Genomic DNA, 18,929 nt, shown 5'->3' with positions numbered 1-18,929 from the left:
GGCAGAGAACAATTTGCTATTCTGAAGGGGAACAATCAAAATACAGTTTGTAGGCCTTAACTATTGTATCAATACACAGTGTGGATGCATCTCACTTTTAGCATACAGAAACCTCCTGCCATGTGAAGCTGTAAGGCTGATTTTTAGGGGGAAAATATGCTTACATTTCTTTTGACCTTTGTGACACAAACAGAAAGCAAAAAATGGTCTTCATATAGTAGCATGGCTTTACATATAAATTTTAATATCACAGCATAATATGCCACATTCTTATTTCTTGAAGCTGAATTCGTAGTGAATGTAGCATTTTTAAGTGATGAAATACTGATGAACAATATCAATGTTTTGTTAGCTTGGTGCTGGGCGTTTTTTTTTTTCTTTGTGACAGGTTCAGAAGTATTTAGTTCTTCCTCACACATAGTCTTCTTTCCAAGGGCTGTAACCACATTTTGTTTCCGTTCATTCAATTTCGATTCCATTTTATCTGGTATTCTGTTACTTGTGGACACTGGAACAGAGAAGGCTTAAAAATTTGTAACAGTTGCTAACAAAGTTCAGAAAATCAACCATATCTCCATTTCAATCCACCAGTATTCCTAGGCAAAACCCTTTTCATTCACTATGCTGCCCTCTTTCTCCACCAGTCAGTTTCACATACAGTTGTTAAGTGTTTATACATCAGCTGCACTTTTTTTTTACCTGTAGCACACTGGCACTTTGTTGCCAGTGGTCATTATTAGATTATTATTTTAAAAGTCATAGCAGTTGCTATTTCTTTAGGAGGTTCATTTGTGTTCTCAGTTCAGGTAAGGCTTACCTCTCCTTTCTGCATAAATAACCCAGACGTCCCAGGACTGCAAGGCCAACTATTCCAAATACACTGCCAATAACAATTACTTGTTTGATAGCTGAAAAACAGAGATCAAGCACAAAAAACCATGAGGACTTCAATATACATTACTTAATATCTGTTTGAATGCAGTCACATGACAATTTTTGAAATTGTACATATAGAGTTAATTTTTCTGTTCTATTTGCTTGTGGAACTGCCTCCCTTGGCAGTGGGATTGGACTAAATGATGTCCAGAGGTCCCTTCCAACCCTTTACCCTTTCAGATTCTCTGAAACTGGTAAAGATTAGGAACTCACAGAATTCCTACATTTGACTGGAGGACAAGTGGCTGCAAAAGCTTTGTAATACAGAGGGTGGCTAGTGGTTAATATGTAGTCAACATTTTGAATGTGCAATATTAACGTGGAATTGTCAATCCCAACTGAAATGGTTTTCAATCCTTATTCCATACAGTTTGATTACTTTAAATATTACCCCTATTTTGGCATTAAATTTTGAAACTACCTTTGCTGTTTAATAACCTACATAAAAGAGAAGTGACTGCTCTGATGTGGGTACATTGAACTGCATCAGGGAGTTTGAACACACTAAAACACAAAAAGTGTCAACTTGATTCTGTGACTGCCTAACAAGGACACCCGAAAGAGAGAAAGAAACCAGATATGAAACAAATTTTGAATAAAAATTATAATTTTGTTTTCTTCTTCTACTAAGCACTGGCAGATTACCATATAAGAATATTTGTAAAAGTTAAGAGATGCAGCATGTGGAGTGAACTGTCTGGGAGAAACAATGATTCCTGCATTTTGTATCAGAGCCTTAATCAGGGCTGCATTTTTGTCAGCCCTTCCTTCCATCACTTTGTCACACCTGCCCAACCCACAGCCTAGTGATGGCAGAGTGACAGAACAGACACTTCTATGATCCTAGAACAGATTACTCAGCTGCTGATTTGGTTTATAGTGAAGTTTAAGGAAAGAAATGGGATACACAAACTGTTTCACAAGCATTGGTCCATCATCCAGCAACTTCTGAAGAAGGCCTAATGTTTGTCTTACACATCCTTCACAGGGAGGCACCCAGTCTCTGCCAAGTGATGAGAACCCACCACTGGCTAGAGTAGTTAGTCCAGTAGTGATTTGCCTCTCTTGTGAAATCTTTGTGTTTAGAAAAAGCACAGAAGACTAATGAGATTTCTGACAGCTTTTCTAAATGAACAGCATTTACACAGAGCCTGAGACTGGAAAAGGAAATCTAAAAGTAAATAGAGGAAGGGGGGGAAAAGGAGAATGTAACCCAAAAGACAAACAAAACTAGATTGCCCTTAATATCACCATATTGTCTGTCTCAAAAAGACTGTATGTACATATGTTGCCACTATCTTATGATTTTTAGCTGGTTATTACATCTCATTTTACTAGAATCTCCTTTTTGCTTTTGCTGGATGGCTTCTTTGTTCTTCCTCTTTGTGATACTCTGTGAAGAGAGCTTGCTGTGGTACTGGCAAGACTTGCAGAGGGATTGTAATTAGAAGCATAGCAAAATAATTATTAGCAGAGGATTTCCATGGAAACTTTAGTCCAAGGAAGCAAAACTCAAAAACAACACTATGCAGGCCCAACAACATAATTTGTATTTGAAGTTTCAAAATACCAAAATGGATTTTGTAAAATAACTGGCATTACATTTTTTTTGCTTCCACCTCTTTTCCCATCCAGTTTTCCTGGTTCACATGCCTTCATTTTTAATATTCTCTTTTGAAAAGGCATATAGCAACTAAAAAAAACCTTGATGATTTGCAAGACAGAGCTTGGACCTGATGTGCCACAAAACTGCAGTGTCATGAACACAGCACTGTAAAGAAATACACCTGTAAGCTTAGAATAACAGAGGGCTGGGCCCTGTGCTCCTGACCAGCATGAAAGAAATAACTTGAGAAAGTGTGTGTTTAATAGTTCACTTTCAAAGTAAAAAGGTGACTGCTGATCACAGTGGCTGGGCCAGTGGTCACCCATTCAGGCACCCAGGAATTGGGAAGGACTGTCTGTTAATTTTGTCAGCATTTTTCTGGTGTCAAGAAGGTCTTTGTTGCAGGACTTGATAAAATGGATGTTGGTGAAACAGCAGCATGCTGCTGTGTAAAGAGAAAAACAATAAAGAAAACTGACCTCAGGAACCACAAATTTTGACAACACAAGGACCTTTTCTGTTTTGGAGAAGAGAAGGCTTGGGGGATGGAGAGTAGAGAAAATAGCCAAATAGAGAAGTAAGACAAGGAAAACTGGCCCTGGATTTCAACTGTGTCTTGGACCAGTGGCATAAATGTGTTTAGTGGAAAGCAAGTACACACTGTCCATGATATTAAAATATGAGAAGTTTAGATATTAGTGAAAGGAACTTTGAACTGTATTGCCTCTCTTCTCTGTAGAGACCTGGGCCTGTCAATAAAATAGCCTTCTCAGGCAAACACTGACATCCAGCAGAACACCTTATGGAAGAAGAAGAAACAAGGCTAGCTATAAATGCCACTAGCAGGGCACAGCAGTAAGAAAAAAAGAATGGAGAAATTTGTATTTTATATTGTGTTTCTCAGTTGTTGGTATTGCCAGTATCCTGCTGCTGTGGACAGCATTGCCGTACTCCAACTTCCTGCAGCTAATAAAAACCATCAATTTTGGTTCCCATTGCAAATTAACTAGAACAACAAACATCAAATAGTAAGGAAGATCTTTGTGGCAATCAGATCAATAAAATTCTTCCACACCTTGTTTTTCTTTGTCACCTTTTTGGAAAGCATTGGAAAACATTGTGGGTTTTGTTTGCTCCTCCACAAAGCTGTGTCACATCTCCGTCATTCTGAATGCAATCAATCACTGCATATCTTCCAGCTCCTTTCCTCTGATCTCACAGGGCTGCCTTTCTGTCCCCCTTTTGCTAGTGTAAATGTCAGCATCTGTTTTGCTTATTGAGACTGACTGGCTCTTATCCAGTATGTATGTGGTTGATGGCAGCAGTGGAAAAATATTCTTAGCTTTCAGCTTGGCAGAAAGTTTTGACATTGCCTTTTTGAGATCTGGCCTTTGCGAATTTTTCTGCTGCCCAAACTCACTGCAGTTCATCTTACAATTATTATTAAGTTCAGAACTGCTTCGGAAATGTACAAGCAATTGGTACAGGCAGCAGAGGCTGATGAAATGTGCCAGCATGACAGGAATTCGTTGCTGATGTGAAGTGCACTTTCCAGATTTCTTTGGAAGGGTCTTAGAATGGAGAATCTGTTAGTATGAATTATTTGATGAGTGCTTTTGGGAGCTATTAACTCAGCATTGAAAGTGCTTCAACATGCCATCTGGCCTTGCACCACCCTGGTGCTTTGAAATATTGCCATCTTGAGGACATTTGGAGTGTATGTGCTGAATGAATAAAAAGAAAATTTTGGGCCATTTTCTGTAAATCATAGAGACAGCCTCTGCTACTAAACTGGTACTAAATCCAACAATCCCAGGCTAACTGATAATCTATTAGTAGTAGCACAAGAGGGGGAATAAATCTGTGTTATTTATACTAAATACTATTGCATCATTCACAATACTTTTACTGCTGTAGAATAATAGAATTATGTTTTGAGATAAGATAATCGTTTAGAAAAAAAAAGAGTGGAAGGGTTCAACAAGTGTGGGCTCTGTCTGCTCTCAAATCACAGAGCAGTTGTGGGATGGGACCTCTGGAGGTCATTTTGTCCAACTTCCATGTTCAAGCAGGACTACCCAGAGTGAGTTGCCCAGGACCATGACCTGACAACTTTTGAGTATCTTCAGGTGGGAGATACTCAAACTTCTCTGGGCAGGCTGCACCAGTGCTCAATCATAATCACAGTAAAAAGGGGTTTGTGATGTTAAGAGGGAAGTTTCTGTGATTCAGAGCATGTCTGTGGCCTCTGGTCTTGTCCCTGGGCACCACTGAAAACATCCTGTCTCCATCCTCTTTTCACCCACCCTTCAGGTACCTGTACCCATTGATAAAAAAAAAAAGCTTCAAAACCTCCACCAAAATGCACAGAATCACCATAAGTCACCTGTTATTTAGATTTGAATGATAGTCATTCTAGAAATTCAGACATCTCATGTCCAGTGTTTCACCAAGTAAGAGAAATTGCATTTGTCAGGGCCATCATGGTATACTGAGATTGCCTTGTCCTTGATAATGATTTTTTAGTGACAATATGTGATATCTAAAGGGCAACAGACCTGTTACTGGGCTGCACTGGGGTGTGTCTCCTGACCAGGCTCCTGACACTTGGCAAGTTCTTTCCTGTGACCCTCCTGTGAGTTCATAGCCCTCATTGCAGGTGAAATTGATGGTTGAGCCCAGCAGGTAGTTAGTATTATTCTTTTTTCCATTGGTTGGATGATCCAGCCAGCCACAAGAGATCACTAGTAAAAGAAACATATCTGGTTAGAGTATTTAGGACTTAGATCAGCAAATCTCCATTACAATGATTCAAACAGCATTTTAATGGCAACTCATGGAAAAACAAAGATTTTTAGGCTATCTGAAAGACAATACTTCCTGCTACTTTAAAATTTTATTTTGAAGTCCTGGGAAGACAGCTTAATGCATATAAAATGAAGATAAACTTTCTATGCTGTGGTGTTATAGTGGAAGAAATGGAAAGAAATTTATTTTGAATTTGCCTAAGTATTTATCAGTACAGAGATTCCCTGGTACAAAGATGATTCCCTACAATCAGATTATTTATAGGTGCATGAACCTACAGTTAAGCAAAGCCTCCTCAAACAGTGTTAACTCTTTAGATGCCCTGTAGAAATATCTATAGTGATGCTCCCTATGGGCTGTTCACTTAAGGTTTGGACTTGATGATCCCAGTGCGTCCCTTCCAACTCAGAATATCCTGTTATTCTGAAATGATGTTTCATGGAATGTTGCATCACCTGGCTCTAGATGTTCTGCCAGCAGCTTGTGATTCTGATGGGAAAGTCTTGTGGAAATTCCCACGAGAAGGCTTCTTGTTGTCAGGACATCAAATCTGCAGAATGGGTCAGAGCCACAGTATGAGACCATCTCTTCTAGCAGGGGATCAGCAGGGTCTTCATGAGGGGAGAACACGGGCAGAAAGGAGGCATTGTGCTTGTCCCCATAAAAGAAACTGTCCAGTAAGAACTCCGTGTCATAAGTAAAGAGAGAAGTTCCATTTTCAATTGCCCCTTGGGAGACAGAGACAGAAAGATTCACATGTAACATTGCCAACATAGACCACCTTCTGCTACTAATCCAGGTGTTTATCTACAGAAATGTAGCTGGAGCTGGAAGAGATATAGGAACAAAGTGCTGAACCCTCCACCACGGTTCTGTTTTCACTCCCCAGATAAGTAGAGGAGGGCATATTTCTCTTACTGCCTTCTCTTCTCCCAGTACTGGTTTCTTGGCACAGGCCTAATTTCCTAGTCCTTAAATCATAAGCTGTCTTAAATTTGTAAAGAAAATGTAATAATAGACCATAGAAATTACTTACAGCTAGCTCCAAACTCAAACACCTGCTGGGGACTGGCATGAACTGACATGGTGGTTTTATTCTTGAAGGTGTAGTCATCCTCTGGATTGCCATTCATCACCCCAAAGAGACCCCGTGTGTGATTCATAAACTTCTCTGGGAGCAGAATTGTCAGGGTCAGAAATCCTCCACTTCCCCTTATTTCCACTCCAGAACCAGAAGAGAACATCACTGTGATGTTCTGATCAGGTGTAGAATAGAGAAAGAGACCTATAACAATGAGAGGAAGAGGACAAAATAGTTAATTATCCCTAGTGAAAAAATTATTGTGTTTTAGCATCAGTTAATATCATCAGTTTTAACCATTTTTCATACAGCTTTTCCTCCCTTCCACTCTGAGCTGCACTCTGAGAAGCATTTAAAGGGAAGCCACACCTTCACACTACAATTGTGATTAGATGGCAACTAGAGAGTGGCAGCAAAGAGAGGGCCACTGTTGATATAAGGTGCCTCCTGCCAGTGTCCCAGCCCAGAAGCTTAAAGATATGAGATGTCCACATCAGAGAGTGGCTGTGAGCTATAAGCACCACTCTCATGGTCACAGTTTTCCTCTCCTTCTCCCTTGTCTTGTCAACACCTCCCTAATATGGCTTCTTCTCCAGGCCTTCTCAATGTCCCTTCCATTTTGTTTTCCTCCCTGCATCTCTGCTTCTGCAGCTCCTTGGCAGTGTAGCCCTCCACCTGCTCTTCAGCCATGTGAGGAATATGAAATGCTAGCCACAGAAATGTTCCTCTGCTGAACAGGGGGATTACTGTTAAAACTGAAGTGATGCATGATGGGTATTTGTCAAATTATCATTAAGAGTAATCAAATGATCACAGCCCTGTTGGACAAAAAGTCAACTTCTGATAGTCTTTTTTGGCAGAAAAATAGAGGAATGATATCTGACTGACAGAGAGAGCTCCCAATAGGTAAATATGAAATTGGGTTGCATTTTAGTATATATTTTAGTTATATTTCACTCTGTTTCATTTTATTTGCTAGGCTTTGTTGCATTAGATGCAGTAAGCTCAAAGCAGAATGTAGAGGACAGAGTTTTTAATTCCATTCACTGTCCACAGGATGAGGAGGAAAACCATTGCTCTACAAACAAGTGAAAGAGGATATAGAAACCATGGAGGACACTGAAGCCACCTAAAACACTTCACCAAAGGATGCTGAAAAGAGAGTCGAAATGCACACACCTAGAGACACCTTTAACTATCCATGAGCTCCATCAGAATGGAATTGCTTACAAGGCTGATATGTGTAACTAACCTTTCAAGTCCATCCAAGTTTGTTCAGAGAAGTTGAGAACCCTCTGGTTCAGGAGGACCTCCAGATGCAAATCCTGAGAGTACCGCACTTCAATCACATCAGAGTTGTTCTCCTGCATGGCCACTGCAGACAAGCCTGTCCCCTGAGCCCCAGTTCCTTCCAAAAAAAAAGAAAAAAAAAAAAAAAGAATGCTATCAAAATGCATCCGCTGGCAGCTGTGCCTATTGACTGATTTCTAGAACGGCCCTTATGTTTCCTTATTGATGAGAATGGGCATGGAGAGAAATAAGAATTTTTTGAGCTCTTAAACACAGTAGAAAACTTTATACTTCCATTACTCACACCCAATAAAAAAACCTAGCAATTAAACTTTGATTGGGAAGTTTTTCCTGAAGATGTTGTCTGCTTTCTGAATGGTGACTGTTCACAAATGGCCAAAAAAGAAGACTAGAGATGACAGGAGGATTGCTGTTAAGTGCAAATCAAGCAAATATCAAATCTCAGTTCTGCAAATCTCAGAAGTTCAGAAGCTCTGCTTCCTCTCTTACCAACTTACCATTGGAAAAGTGTGCCTGCTGTGTCCTCCCTTGCACTCTCAGGGATGTGAGATCAGACTCTACCAGTGTATATTCTCCCAGGCCATTGAAGGTGAAGTTCAGACCATCAAATGTAAAGAAATGAGGATCTCCAAAAGCAGATGCTGTTTTTAAAAGCAAAAAGAGAATTAAGATCAAGCAAAAATCGCAACCTGTTACTCCTCAAGTTCATGAGAAAGGAAAGAGGCTAGAAGTCTGTGTCACCTGCTATATATGGGGAGATTTGGACGTGAGTACAGGGCTATTGCCTTATCTTTGCATCCATATTCTTTGCACCCTTATCCCCTTTTGCATTTCCAACTTCCACGTAAATTGCTCCAAGTTCCTTCTAATTTATCTTCTTTTATATGCTTTAATCTGTATGGTAACTAATGCAATGCACCTTGCCATCAAGTTGTAAAGTTGTATTTTCACAAATTCAAACTCTGCTTCTGCCAACACTTTTGATGGGCTTTCTTTAAGCAGCCAGGCCACTCATTCATGACCCCTAACTACCTAATGCAATGCCCTCTGCAGTTTTCTCCTTTTTTTCCTGGTGCAAAATGCTGCCTCTTTGCACTTTATAGGAGGCCAAGTCCTGCTGGACACCTCAGCATCTCAGCAGCATAGAAGGCAAAATGTGGTAGCAACAGAGATATGGCAAGTCTTGATGACTGAGTTAAAAGCAAGCGGGAGAAAACCAGACACATTGTAAATTGTAAAACTTTCTTATTTGATATGAATATTTCTCATTGTGATAGCTTTTCTAGCCACTTTCTACCTGTCATTAACCATCTCTAACCACCTTTTTTTCTCAAGAAGTCAACACTGATGATATAAAGTCGTGGACATTGACTACTATGCTTTGGCTAGTTAGGTTCTAGGGGTGAGTGAGGTGCTCCACAGCAGAAAATCTTGCAGCACAATTAGAAAACACATACAGATTTTGTAAGTGATAAATCAAGAGAAACCTTCCACAGAATTTTTCCACAGGACATTGTACACTCACCATTGTTAACTCATACCTGCACATATACAAGTATTCTAAAAGCCAACACTGGATGAAAAATCTACGCTGCATAAGGAAATTTTAGAGCCCTTACCAGCTCGGGGCGGGCGGTACGTCCTGCAGTCACTAGAGGGCCGCCTTTTCATATAGAAGTCACAATTCTCAGACCACAGGCAGCAGTAATAGAAGCTGATAACATCATAAAGCCAGTGGGAAAAGCCAGGTATCCGGGGAGGCTTCAGGAAAGGTGGTGAACCCCAGTCATGTCCTCGATCAGGTGTGCTGCCTCCCGTGGAGTCGCGCGTGAGGATTTGGGTTCCCGTGGAGTCATAGCAGCACTGCTGTCCAGCCCCATACTGGGGACTGATTGAGAAAAGCAGCAAGAAAATCATCATTTAGCTCTGTGGGGCCTGTTTCTATTTAGGAGTTGCTTACTGACTTTTAATGAATACAGCTAAATATTTTGTTTGCCAAGCTTTATCTGATGTCCAGTTAAACTTCACCCCTGACTTCTGTGATGCTGCTGTCTCTGAGGTGAAAGGATTAATCAAAAAAAATGCAGTTAAAAAATGTTCTTTACCTGGCTTGAATGGCTCTCACACAATGCACAGCACCGGGATGATAAGTACACACGCTCCCCTTTTCAATGTCGCAGCCATAATCTGTCTGAAAAAGATCAATGTTCACACTTAATGGGGTTCTTGCCTCATTGTCCTTTCTGTTCTTACATTGTGTTCCCACCCTTTGTATCTGACACGTGTGTAAAGTTGACATGAACTGGTTAAGGTTGTGTTGAATAGCGTGCAGTGATAGGAAAAATGGTGAATTTAATACTCAAGTGTCTGGAGTAACATGTGTGACCTGAACATTTTGCACTCTATTGCAACAGACCTTGAAGAACAAATGCAGCCAGATGGGGATTCAACTGTAAGTGTACAACAAACACACATACAGAGGAAATGTTTATCCTATGTTCTTAGACAGAGGCAGTAGATCTATTTTTTATCTTCACAAGCTTTTACACATCATGTTTGGAGCTTCATAACCAGAATAGTAACAATGTTTACCTAACTTTTTTTTTTAAATGCATAAACACATGCCACCATTTGGTATCATAAATAGGAGAGGAAGTCACTCTCATCTGGTCCTCAGATCAGCAGTGTAAGTGAAAGTGTAGACTGAATGGCAATTGATTTCTTAGCTTTTGTCAGTTCCTTGATAACAGTGAAGATGAGAAGGAGGAAGGAAGCAGGATAAAGGAAATAATGGATTACAGCTCTGGGCTTGAGCTCTACAGTACAAGTACAAGGCAGAAGGGTTTGCAGCAAAGTATGAAAAACTAGACAGAAATAGTTTGTCCCAGCATGGAATATCACCTTCAAACACAGACTGTCACCTTGTAGGATCTTGAAGAAGCCATTCCTGCTCCCAGCTCCACAGAGTGTTTTCAGTCTGCCATTGGAACTACTGTTTTAATTCCCTGTTTGAATGCCATTTCCATCTCCTATTCTGTAGGCACTTTTATTCATACTACCTAGATAAGCTGTATTTACCTCTGCCATTTGATATGCTACTTGGGCAAATCTAAATGTAATTTAATTTCCTTGCAGGGATGTTTAGAGAGGGAACAGGGGTGTGTGTGTGGAGTTTGGCACTCCTTAAGCTTCCACCTGGAATTGTAATAAGCCAGAGGGATCAATTAATAACTTACGTGGAACCTGCCAGTGTCAGCTCTTGCCTGGGCCAAGGTGCAAGGGCAGTCTATAATTTCTTCCATGAAGTTTGGAAGCAACTCTTCCTTTCTGTCCCATTCCATACATTTTGCAGTTGCCCATGCATTTGGGTCATTTCTGAAATCTTTCTCAAGGTGCCAAGCCAATGCATGGTCTGAGCTCCAGATTGATGGAATATTGCTGGTAAAAAAAAAGGAGAGAGAAAGAGAGAAACAAAAAATAGATCTGATAGCTGAACAAGCACTATTTTGACAGTAGCACTGTGGCTCAATTGCTAATTATAATTAAAAAGATTTTTTTGACTTTCAAGTTATTTCATTGCAAAGCCCGCTGCTTTCTTTTTCCTTCAAAAAGTTATGGCACATAAGAATTTTCCAAATTCAGGAGGTGACAGAACAGCATGCAGCAAGTACGCAATAATCAGAATATATTTTAGTAATCATGATTCTGGCTTACATAGATCCTTTTAGAGGCAGGTTTTCTAATCATGCCTTTTTACGCTGTAATTTCACGTAGGCCAGTATGAAGAATATCTGGATTCTTTAATAAAACATGACAACTGCACCCCAGTAATATCAGGACTACTGGCTACAGGAACCATTCAGAATCCTTGAAATGTTCCAAAGCCACTCTGCTTTTCCCCATGAAAAAAATATCATATACAAAGTGTAATAAAAAACCCTCCAGAAGGAGAAAAGGTTGTACTTCTCTAGGTAGCAACTCCTAAATGTTCAAAAAGGTTCTGACATATTAGCAATATGTTGTAACACTGAAGAAGTGGCATTTATATACTCACAGAGTCTACACCATATACATCAAACCTGCAGATATGGAAGAATTATGAAGGAATATCCATGGAGCACTTACGCAGGTATTTCACCAAAAATCATGGGGAAATATGCAATGAAATAAAAGAAAACGGGCATAAAATTTGAAGGAATGCAAAAACCTGCATACAAAAATAGAAGAGGAAGGGCTGTGGCTGCAGTGACTGAAGTTCCACAATTAGGGACTCCTGCACAGCTGTGACAAAAGAATCAGCAGATCCTAGTCTGGTGAGAACATGGGTTTGGCTGGAGTAATTTTCTTCATAGCTGCCACATTTTAGATTTGTGACCAAGACAGTGCTGATAACACACCAGTGTTTATCTCCTGCTGGCACAGTGTCAAGGTCTTCTCTGTGTCTCATTCTGGTCCCCAGGGAGAAGGCCAGGAGGGAGCACAGCTGTGACAGCCAACCCAAACTGACCAAAGGGATATTCCATCCCCTAGACCAGCATGTCCATCAACAAAACTGCAGGGATGTTTTTCCAAAGCAGCCCTTACTGGGTGCACCAGTCTGCTTCATGATTCTTCCTCCATGCTCCTCTTTACTTAGTTAACTGTCTTTATCTCGACCCATGAGTCTTTCTCACTTTTGACCTTCCAGTTTTCTCCCCATTTTTTCCCATGAAATGGAGCTTGAGTCTCAGTTTTGAATGCCAAAGGAGACAACAGCTTATAAGGTAGCTATTATTATTATTATTATTATTATTATTATTATTATTATTATTATTATTATTATTATTATTATTATTATTATTTTATTATATGTTGTGATGCACTTGCCTCTGCCCATCAAAATAGTTGCTGGGTATAATTCTCAAAATCCCATAGTCCCATGTATTGTAATTTCCTTCAGCGGGTACAGGAATGAAAGAATATTTCCCTGTATTGGGGGTTTCTCTTGCCAAAGTATAAAGGTATTTCCATTCAGCCTCCCAGTTTTCTGAATAACTGTCACCTGTCAGATAGAGGAAGAAAAGGGTTTTGGATGCTGGAAAAGAGCAATAGCCACAAGACTGAAATGAGATGTCTCCACCCATATGTAAATGAAGAGGAAAAGCTGACATTATTGTCATCAGTTGTTTATAGTTGCAGGTCTCAGTGAAAGCAATCACAAGCTGTGCAGAGCTCTGCACATGAGTTATGTGTGTGATAAATGCTTGTAGGAAAATGGTCACTTTACCTATTTCCTGGTATCCCCAGACTTCTATGTTGACGTGGGTTGCTGCAAGTGTCTGGTGAGTCCAGGTAAGAGTTAAGTTTCCACCAGTGTTGGAGGTGCCATAGTATTGCCATTTTGTCTCATTTACCAAAGTGCATTTTTCTTCATCTGAAACTTTGCTGTGATGTACTGCATTGCAGAGCAGAAAAAGAGGGCTAATGACATTTTGGCTTTGTACAGTCCTGAAAAAGTGCTACTCTATTATTTAAGATTTAGCAGGGTTTCCCCTGGGTATGTTTTACTTAGCACAGGATGCATGACATGAAGAGAATAAGCTGAAGCTGAGAGAATGCAACCTTTACTAATACTTGCAGTCCTTAGATTGCAACACCACAATGCAATTATTTGAAGAGGGGACAAAAAGGGATAGAAGTAGGAATGAAGTGGGAACTGTTTTGGTCAACCTCATTTTTAAGCAGGACTTTTTATCAGTTAATGCTGCTGCTGCTACTCAATTGCTGTGAAAGTTCATCTCCCAAAAGATGAAATAACATGAGTCTAGTGACACTTTCTTTTCTGAGGCCTGTTAAGGAAGAATAAAGCTGATCAAATTGAAAAGACTTCTATAATCTTGCATGCATGGAGGAAGAATATAGGAAGAAAAACGATGCTGTAGATATAAGTGACCTGATAACCAAGTTCCAGAGTATGGAAACGTTAACCCAGCATCTGCAGAAACTTCAAAAGGGATGAAACCAGTCTCATAAAGCAATGGGGAGATGCAGTGGGCTTTTCCATCCTTGTCAATATAGCCACTGGTTGTGATTTGCTGCTTGAACCTGTAAATGTTGAAAACACTTTTCAGTGTCACCATAGATAGAAGGGAAATTCTGAATGTGCTTCAGCAAGCAACCTTGTGTCATGTGTGGATCATGTCAAGTCTGGGGCTGTTTTGCTTGTAGCAGGGAATATAAACTGGAAAAATCTGCTCATTACGTCAATGTGAATTCTGCTGTGAACTGCACAAATATACAGCAATCCACAAACCTTCAATTTATTATTTAATCACTGGGGGAGTGAGACATGATAAATTAGCAACAAAGGGGCGACAGGAAGAGGAAAATAACATTATAGCATTAGTAGGATTACAGGGTGGCTAACAATGACCATGATGCAGTTATTGCAAATTTCTGATTTGTTTTTTTTTTCCCTGGTAAATCCTGTGAGGGCAAGGAAAGTAATTTCATGCTGTTGTAGAATTTCTGTTGCAAAGGTTAATTCAGAAGGCACTGCTTGTTATTTAACCATTTGATTCCAGTTAGGGCTCTTGCCCAGAGTGCTGGGGATTAACCCCACCTGTGACTCTTCAGGACTGATAGGTGGGGACTGAATATCTATTCCAAGTATCAGAGGAACCTGGGGCCTGCCAGGAAATAGGACCTTTGCTTTTCTGCACTGGAATTTGCCTTGGCTATAATTATGTAACTCTGCAGGCACTTCGAAGTACACAGTTGTGTTCTACAGAATGAATGCCTTGGTCAAAGGTTTTCCAAATAAAGAACTGAAAACCTGTTCAGGTACTGCTACCCAGATAGGAAGGACTCCAAAATCTCACTCAGAACCTTCTGTGGAAATAATAACACAACATCTGGGTCATCAAAATTCATTGTACTGTATGTATTGCATGTGGCACATGCATCTAAGTGTGATACAGGCTGACACATTTAGGATCCACAGCTTTCTCTTACAGGAAAAACATCAGGCGTCCTACCTACATTTCTGTGTTGCTGTTTTCTCATTCAGATTAAGAAATAAATACTTCTTTGCCACAAAGGGAAATGCAAAAGAGATATTGACAATCAAGTGCCCTGAAAGGAAACCCTTTTCAAAAAGTCACTGTTTTAATATGGTAAGGGAAGAATGAGCAGAGTCATGATTGTACCACACAACAACTCCACCTAAAAGAAACAATCCTGTGTAGAAATACAGTCAACAGGTATCCTTGAGGGTGAGAGTGAGCAGAACTTTTGTACACTTCAGGATTCTAACAACTTTACAAAGTTTTCGCTCCTGTGTGGACTGGTCTTGTTTTGTGGTAATTGCCTGTTGTTGGAGAGTGAGATTATAAAGTTTTGCCTCCCTTTGGCAGAGGAATATAAAATCATGGCCCACCTGCATTGTATCACAGTAGAGGGATCAAAAGGTGCGTTGTTAATCAAAAAGTCTTTGCCTCCCATAAGAGATCCTGAGTATGGAGAAATTTGAAGACAAAATTCTTTATAATCAGGACAGCAGGTCCCCAAGGACTGGCATGTCACCTGGCAAGAACAGGTACCAAGCAGCTCCCCACATCGCTGTGCACAAGAGTCTTCAGCTCCTTGTTAAAGGAAGAAAAAAAAGAGTCAGGAATGTTATTGAACTCTTCTAGATGTTCTCTGAAGCACAAGTACATCATCCAAAGGACTGCTGTAAGTAAATAAAATAGGCTGGTTATGTTAGTTTAGGAATGTATTTAGGTGAAGGTTGTAATCACCTGCATATTAAGGTTGCTCCATTTTGAATAGCAAAATACACTTATTTACCTCCCAGACAGTATATAATTTCATGAATTCCATGGATATTTTTACATGTAATAAATCTCCAGAGCAGCCCCTCAGTGAGTGTCACTAATTGCATTTATTTTTGAGAATAAGTCTTAAACATTCCAGAACAGCCCATGAACCTCCATGAACCCTGTGTGGAAATCAGTAAGAAAGGAAGGCCAGTGCTCCTGGAAAGTTAACATCAGCAACAAAATGGGCTCCAACACAAGTTTATTAAGAGTTACTGAAATGTCTTTGTTTTGTGCATTTCATCTGAGCCTGGCCTTAACAAGGCAGGTACACAGACAGGTGAGTAGGCTCTTGGCTTACAGACTGTCAGTAATTACTGGACATCACATGGGAAACTACTCAACAAATAAAACAGTGAGAAGAAGACAGGCATTACAGTAGCACTGTCAAAAACAGCTGGATTTCACAAACAGGTAAGGGGAGTTAAGTGAGATGGACAAGCTGCACAGACAGCTGGGAGCACTGAGGACCTTTTGGGAAGTGGAATCTTGCAAGGATAACACTGCTTGGGAACTACATCAAGAATACCATGCAATGCTGAGATGATCTAGGTAAGTATCAGAAATTCTAAATTTGGACGTGGATCTTGCAAAATTGGAACCAATTATGAAAAAGGAACTAAGGGAGGATTGATTATTTGGGAGGACACAAGCAAAAAGAAAGGCAGGGATCAAGGTGGGTGGAGAAGAACAAGCATGGGAAAATGCAAAGAAGGGAAGTAAAAACACTTGTTCAATATGGGAAGCTAGAAAGTTTTTCTCTGTATTTAAATATATTTACTGCATTCTCCAGATTGTCTGTTTACTTACAGAAGAGATCCACAGAAGAGACCTGCTGGAAATTATAGAAGGGATTGAAAATGAAACCATGCAGGTAAAAGCTGGCCTGTGTGCCTTTGCTTTAGCTTGTATAGATGGTATAAACAATTTCTTACCAAGGTTACTTCTCTGAAGTAGAGAAGTCAAAAAAGTTTGCAGTTAAAAGCAGCAAAATGTTTGAAAATCACTTACCTGCATTCCAAAGAGCAGTGAGGATGGAAAGAATGAAGAAAGAAACATCTAATCCAATGAATTTCATATTTTGTCCAGATTCAGGATAGCTGATTGTGGTAGTCTTCGTGCTAGCCAGGGAAAAGCCTTCAGTGGAAACGGGTGTCCAGAAATAAACAAGATTCTCGCTGTTCAAAGGTTTGTTGTAAATTACTGAAGCAAAACAAACTGAATGAAATGCTCCATTTCAGAGGTCATCTCCAATCCAGGAAAAGATTGAAGGGGAGATAGTCACTGCAACTCCTTCCCATTAACAGTCAAGTTTTTCTGAAGGGGGGGTAGATGTTTATTGCTTTACAAGCATTTCTGCTTCGAAGCTCAAGGCCATGGGGTCATTGGCAAAAGTTCTATGCTTTAATTTTGCTGGAGGAACTAAAACCTGTTATCACTTAGAAGAATGATAAAGAATACATGCTGACACTACAGTTTAGCTCAGAAGATAATGAGATATTGAGGAAGCATGCTTACTGCACTGGATGTGACAGCATGAGGGCTGATTTAAGTGAAAGTAGACTGCTCTCTTCCCTCATTTTAAGGGGTTAAATTGAAGGAAACTCACCCTTTTTCATCATTTTAAGGGCTTAAATCAGAGGGTTCCCCTCCATTTCAGAGCACTTCTGCCTGTTCCCCAGCACCACGTCTCTCGTGTGGGAGCAGTCCTTGGATATATGCAATTTTGGAGGTGGAATTGAAATTCCAGCAATGGCATCCAGGCAGAGAATGACAGCAACGACAGCTCCTTTCCATAGGAAGGAAAACACGAGCTCCAGTGTCTCAGGTGCGGGTCACAGGCTGTCCTGGGGAGGTGAAGGTCCCCAGGTCCTCTCTGTCCTGGCAGCTTTTGTCTGGGAGCAATCCTGGGATGTGTTGGATTTTGTGGGTGGAATCCGAGCGGCGGGCACATGAGCAGGGATTGAAATGACTCGCTGGTGGCACCTGGTGACTCACAGCGCCACTGCAAAGCAGAAATGAGCCCTGGCGCAGCGCTTGAAAGGGGTATTCGTGCTCAGCAACTGCAAAGCATCAACATGCACAGCAACAAGGAACTGCAGGCTGGAGCTGGGCTCTGAAAGCAAGGGAGCTGAAAGTGTTTCTTTGGATAAACCCGTAGGGAGAAATTCCCTTTTTGCCTCTTCGGTCTGTAGGAGTGAATCTTTGCAATCAAGAGACAACAGAGTGGTTAGTAACACTTCAACCTCTCAAATGTTGTTATCTCTCAGAGAACTGGGCCAGCACTGAGCTACTCTCATGTCCCTGGAGAGCTTTGAGGAAGAGCAAGATGATGTCCCACTTCTGTCTGGAAAAAAATGGCAAGAAAATAAAAAGTAGTTTCCCTTCTCTCTCTCTGACCCATAACTGAAGCAGTTCTGTAGGACAACATTGACATCACTGCTCCCCACCCCCCGAGTTTGGGTGAAACATTACTATAGTTCATAAATATTCCCTCTCCCTGCTCCTCAGTCCTTCACTGCACAGAGAGCAGATTTTCTCCATCCTTTGTTCCCAACAACACCTTTCCAGCCCATATCCCAGTTCTCACAGGCACAAACTAGAGAGACCTAAGGCATTGGTTTGATCATTGCCTGGAATTCCCAGCTCCATGTTCCCTGGATTGCTCAAGCAAACACTCACAGCAGTCTCCCCTCACCCAGAGACTGTGCTCAGACTAAGCCCATCACCAGTGCTGCTGGCTCCGATCAGGAAGATGTAGGAGCAGCAATGCTGGGGCCCTGCTGGGATGGCCTTGGCATGGCTTTCCCAGTGCTGTCTCAAGCCTAGCCCCAACCCTCACAAAAAAGAATGCCTTGTGTAGGCATGTAATAAATCTCTTTTCTGCTGGAAGAGAGGGAGCAGCTCATCAGGAATGCACTTCCTTCATCTCTCTTGGCTCTGGAACACCTTCATTATCATGCACAACCAGGATAAACAGGTGAGATTAGAAACCCTCTAAGCAAAATCTGTTCTCGGGCGAGTAGAGCTTTGCAGGACTCAAGCTAATCCTGCTCTGCAGAGCACATTCCAAACATTTGGCACCTCCTGCATTTATAGGAATGAAGGAAATCATGCCCCTACTGGCCTTCACCTCCTTCAGGGGTATAGATGTGCCATACCTCTCAAAGCTCTTGGCCCAGTGAGCCTGCCAGGGAAGCAAGCTCATGGCTGCCCTTGGAACCTGTCTCTAAATAGTTTCATTCTGGCAGGATGATGTAGTGGAGCCTGGCTGTTATTGCTACCCCCTGGGTCACACAAGGTAGCAGTGACGTGATGGAAGAACTTGGGC

General features: G+C 40.9%; 1 protein-coding gene across 1 annotated transcript; it reads right to left on the bottom strand.

The window, feature by feature from the left end:
* Window positions 1-223: 223 nt before the first annotated feature.
* Window positions 224-17,651, bottom strand: SUSD2 (sushi domain containing 2). The gene is made up of 15 exons (XM_038151945.1): window positions 16,610-17,651; window positions 15,160-15,364; window positions 13,675-13,826; window positions 13,009-13,176; window positions 12,609-12,783; window positions 10,979-11,180; window positions 9,848-9,933; window positions 9,362-9,630; window positions 8,240-8,383; window positions 7,684-7,839; window positions 6,387-6,635; window positions 5,806-6,078; window positions 5,101-5,286; window positions 818-908; window positions 224-508 (listed from the first exon to the last, which is right to left on the bottom strand). The coding sequence occupies exons 1-15, from the start codon at window positions 16,674-16,676 to the stop codon at window positions 496-498; spliced, it is 2,436 nt and encodes an 811-aa protein (XP_038007873.1). The 5' UTR covers window positions 16,677-17,651; the 3' UTR covers window positions 224-495.
* Window positions 17,652-18,929: the final 1,278 nt, after the last annotated feature.

Source organism: Motacilla alba, chromosome 15 (assembly GCF_015832195.1).
Source record: "Motacilla alba alba isolate MOTALB_02 chromosome 15, Motacilla_alba_V1.0_pri, whole genome shotgun sequence".
Taxonomy (NCBI): Eukaryota; Metazoa; Chordata; class Aves; order Passeriformes; family Motacillidae; genus Motacilla; species Motacilla alba.
This window is presented reverse-complemented; position numbering and strand designations above follow the sequence as displayed.

Excerpts from the sequence above, each read along its gene's own strand:
- SUSD2 (XM_038151945.1), bottom strand. The coding sequence starts at position 16,676 with ATGAAATTCATTGGATTAGATGTTTCTTTCTTCATTCTTTCCATCCTC. Across the intron at positions 12,784-13,008 it reads CTGGGGATACCAGGAAATAG|GTGACAGTTATTCAGAAAAC; the intron begins GTAAAGTGACCA and ends TCTATCTGACAG. Across the intron at positions 6,636-7,683 it reads AACTTGGATGGACTTGAAAG|GTCTCTTTCTCTATTCTACA; the intron begins GTTAGTTACACA and ends TCATTGTTATAG.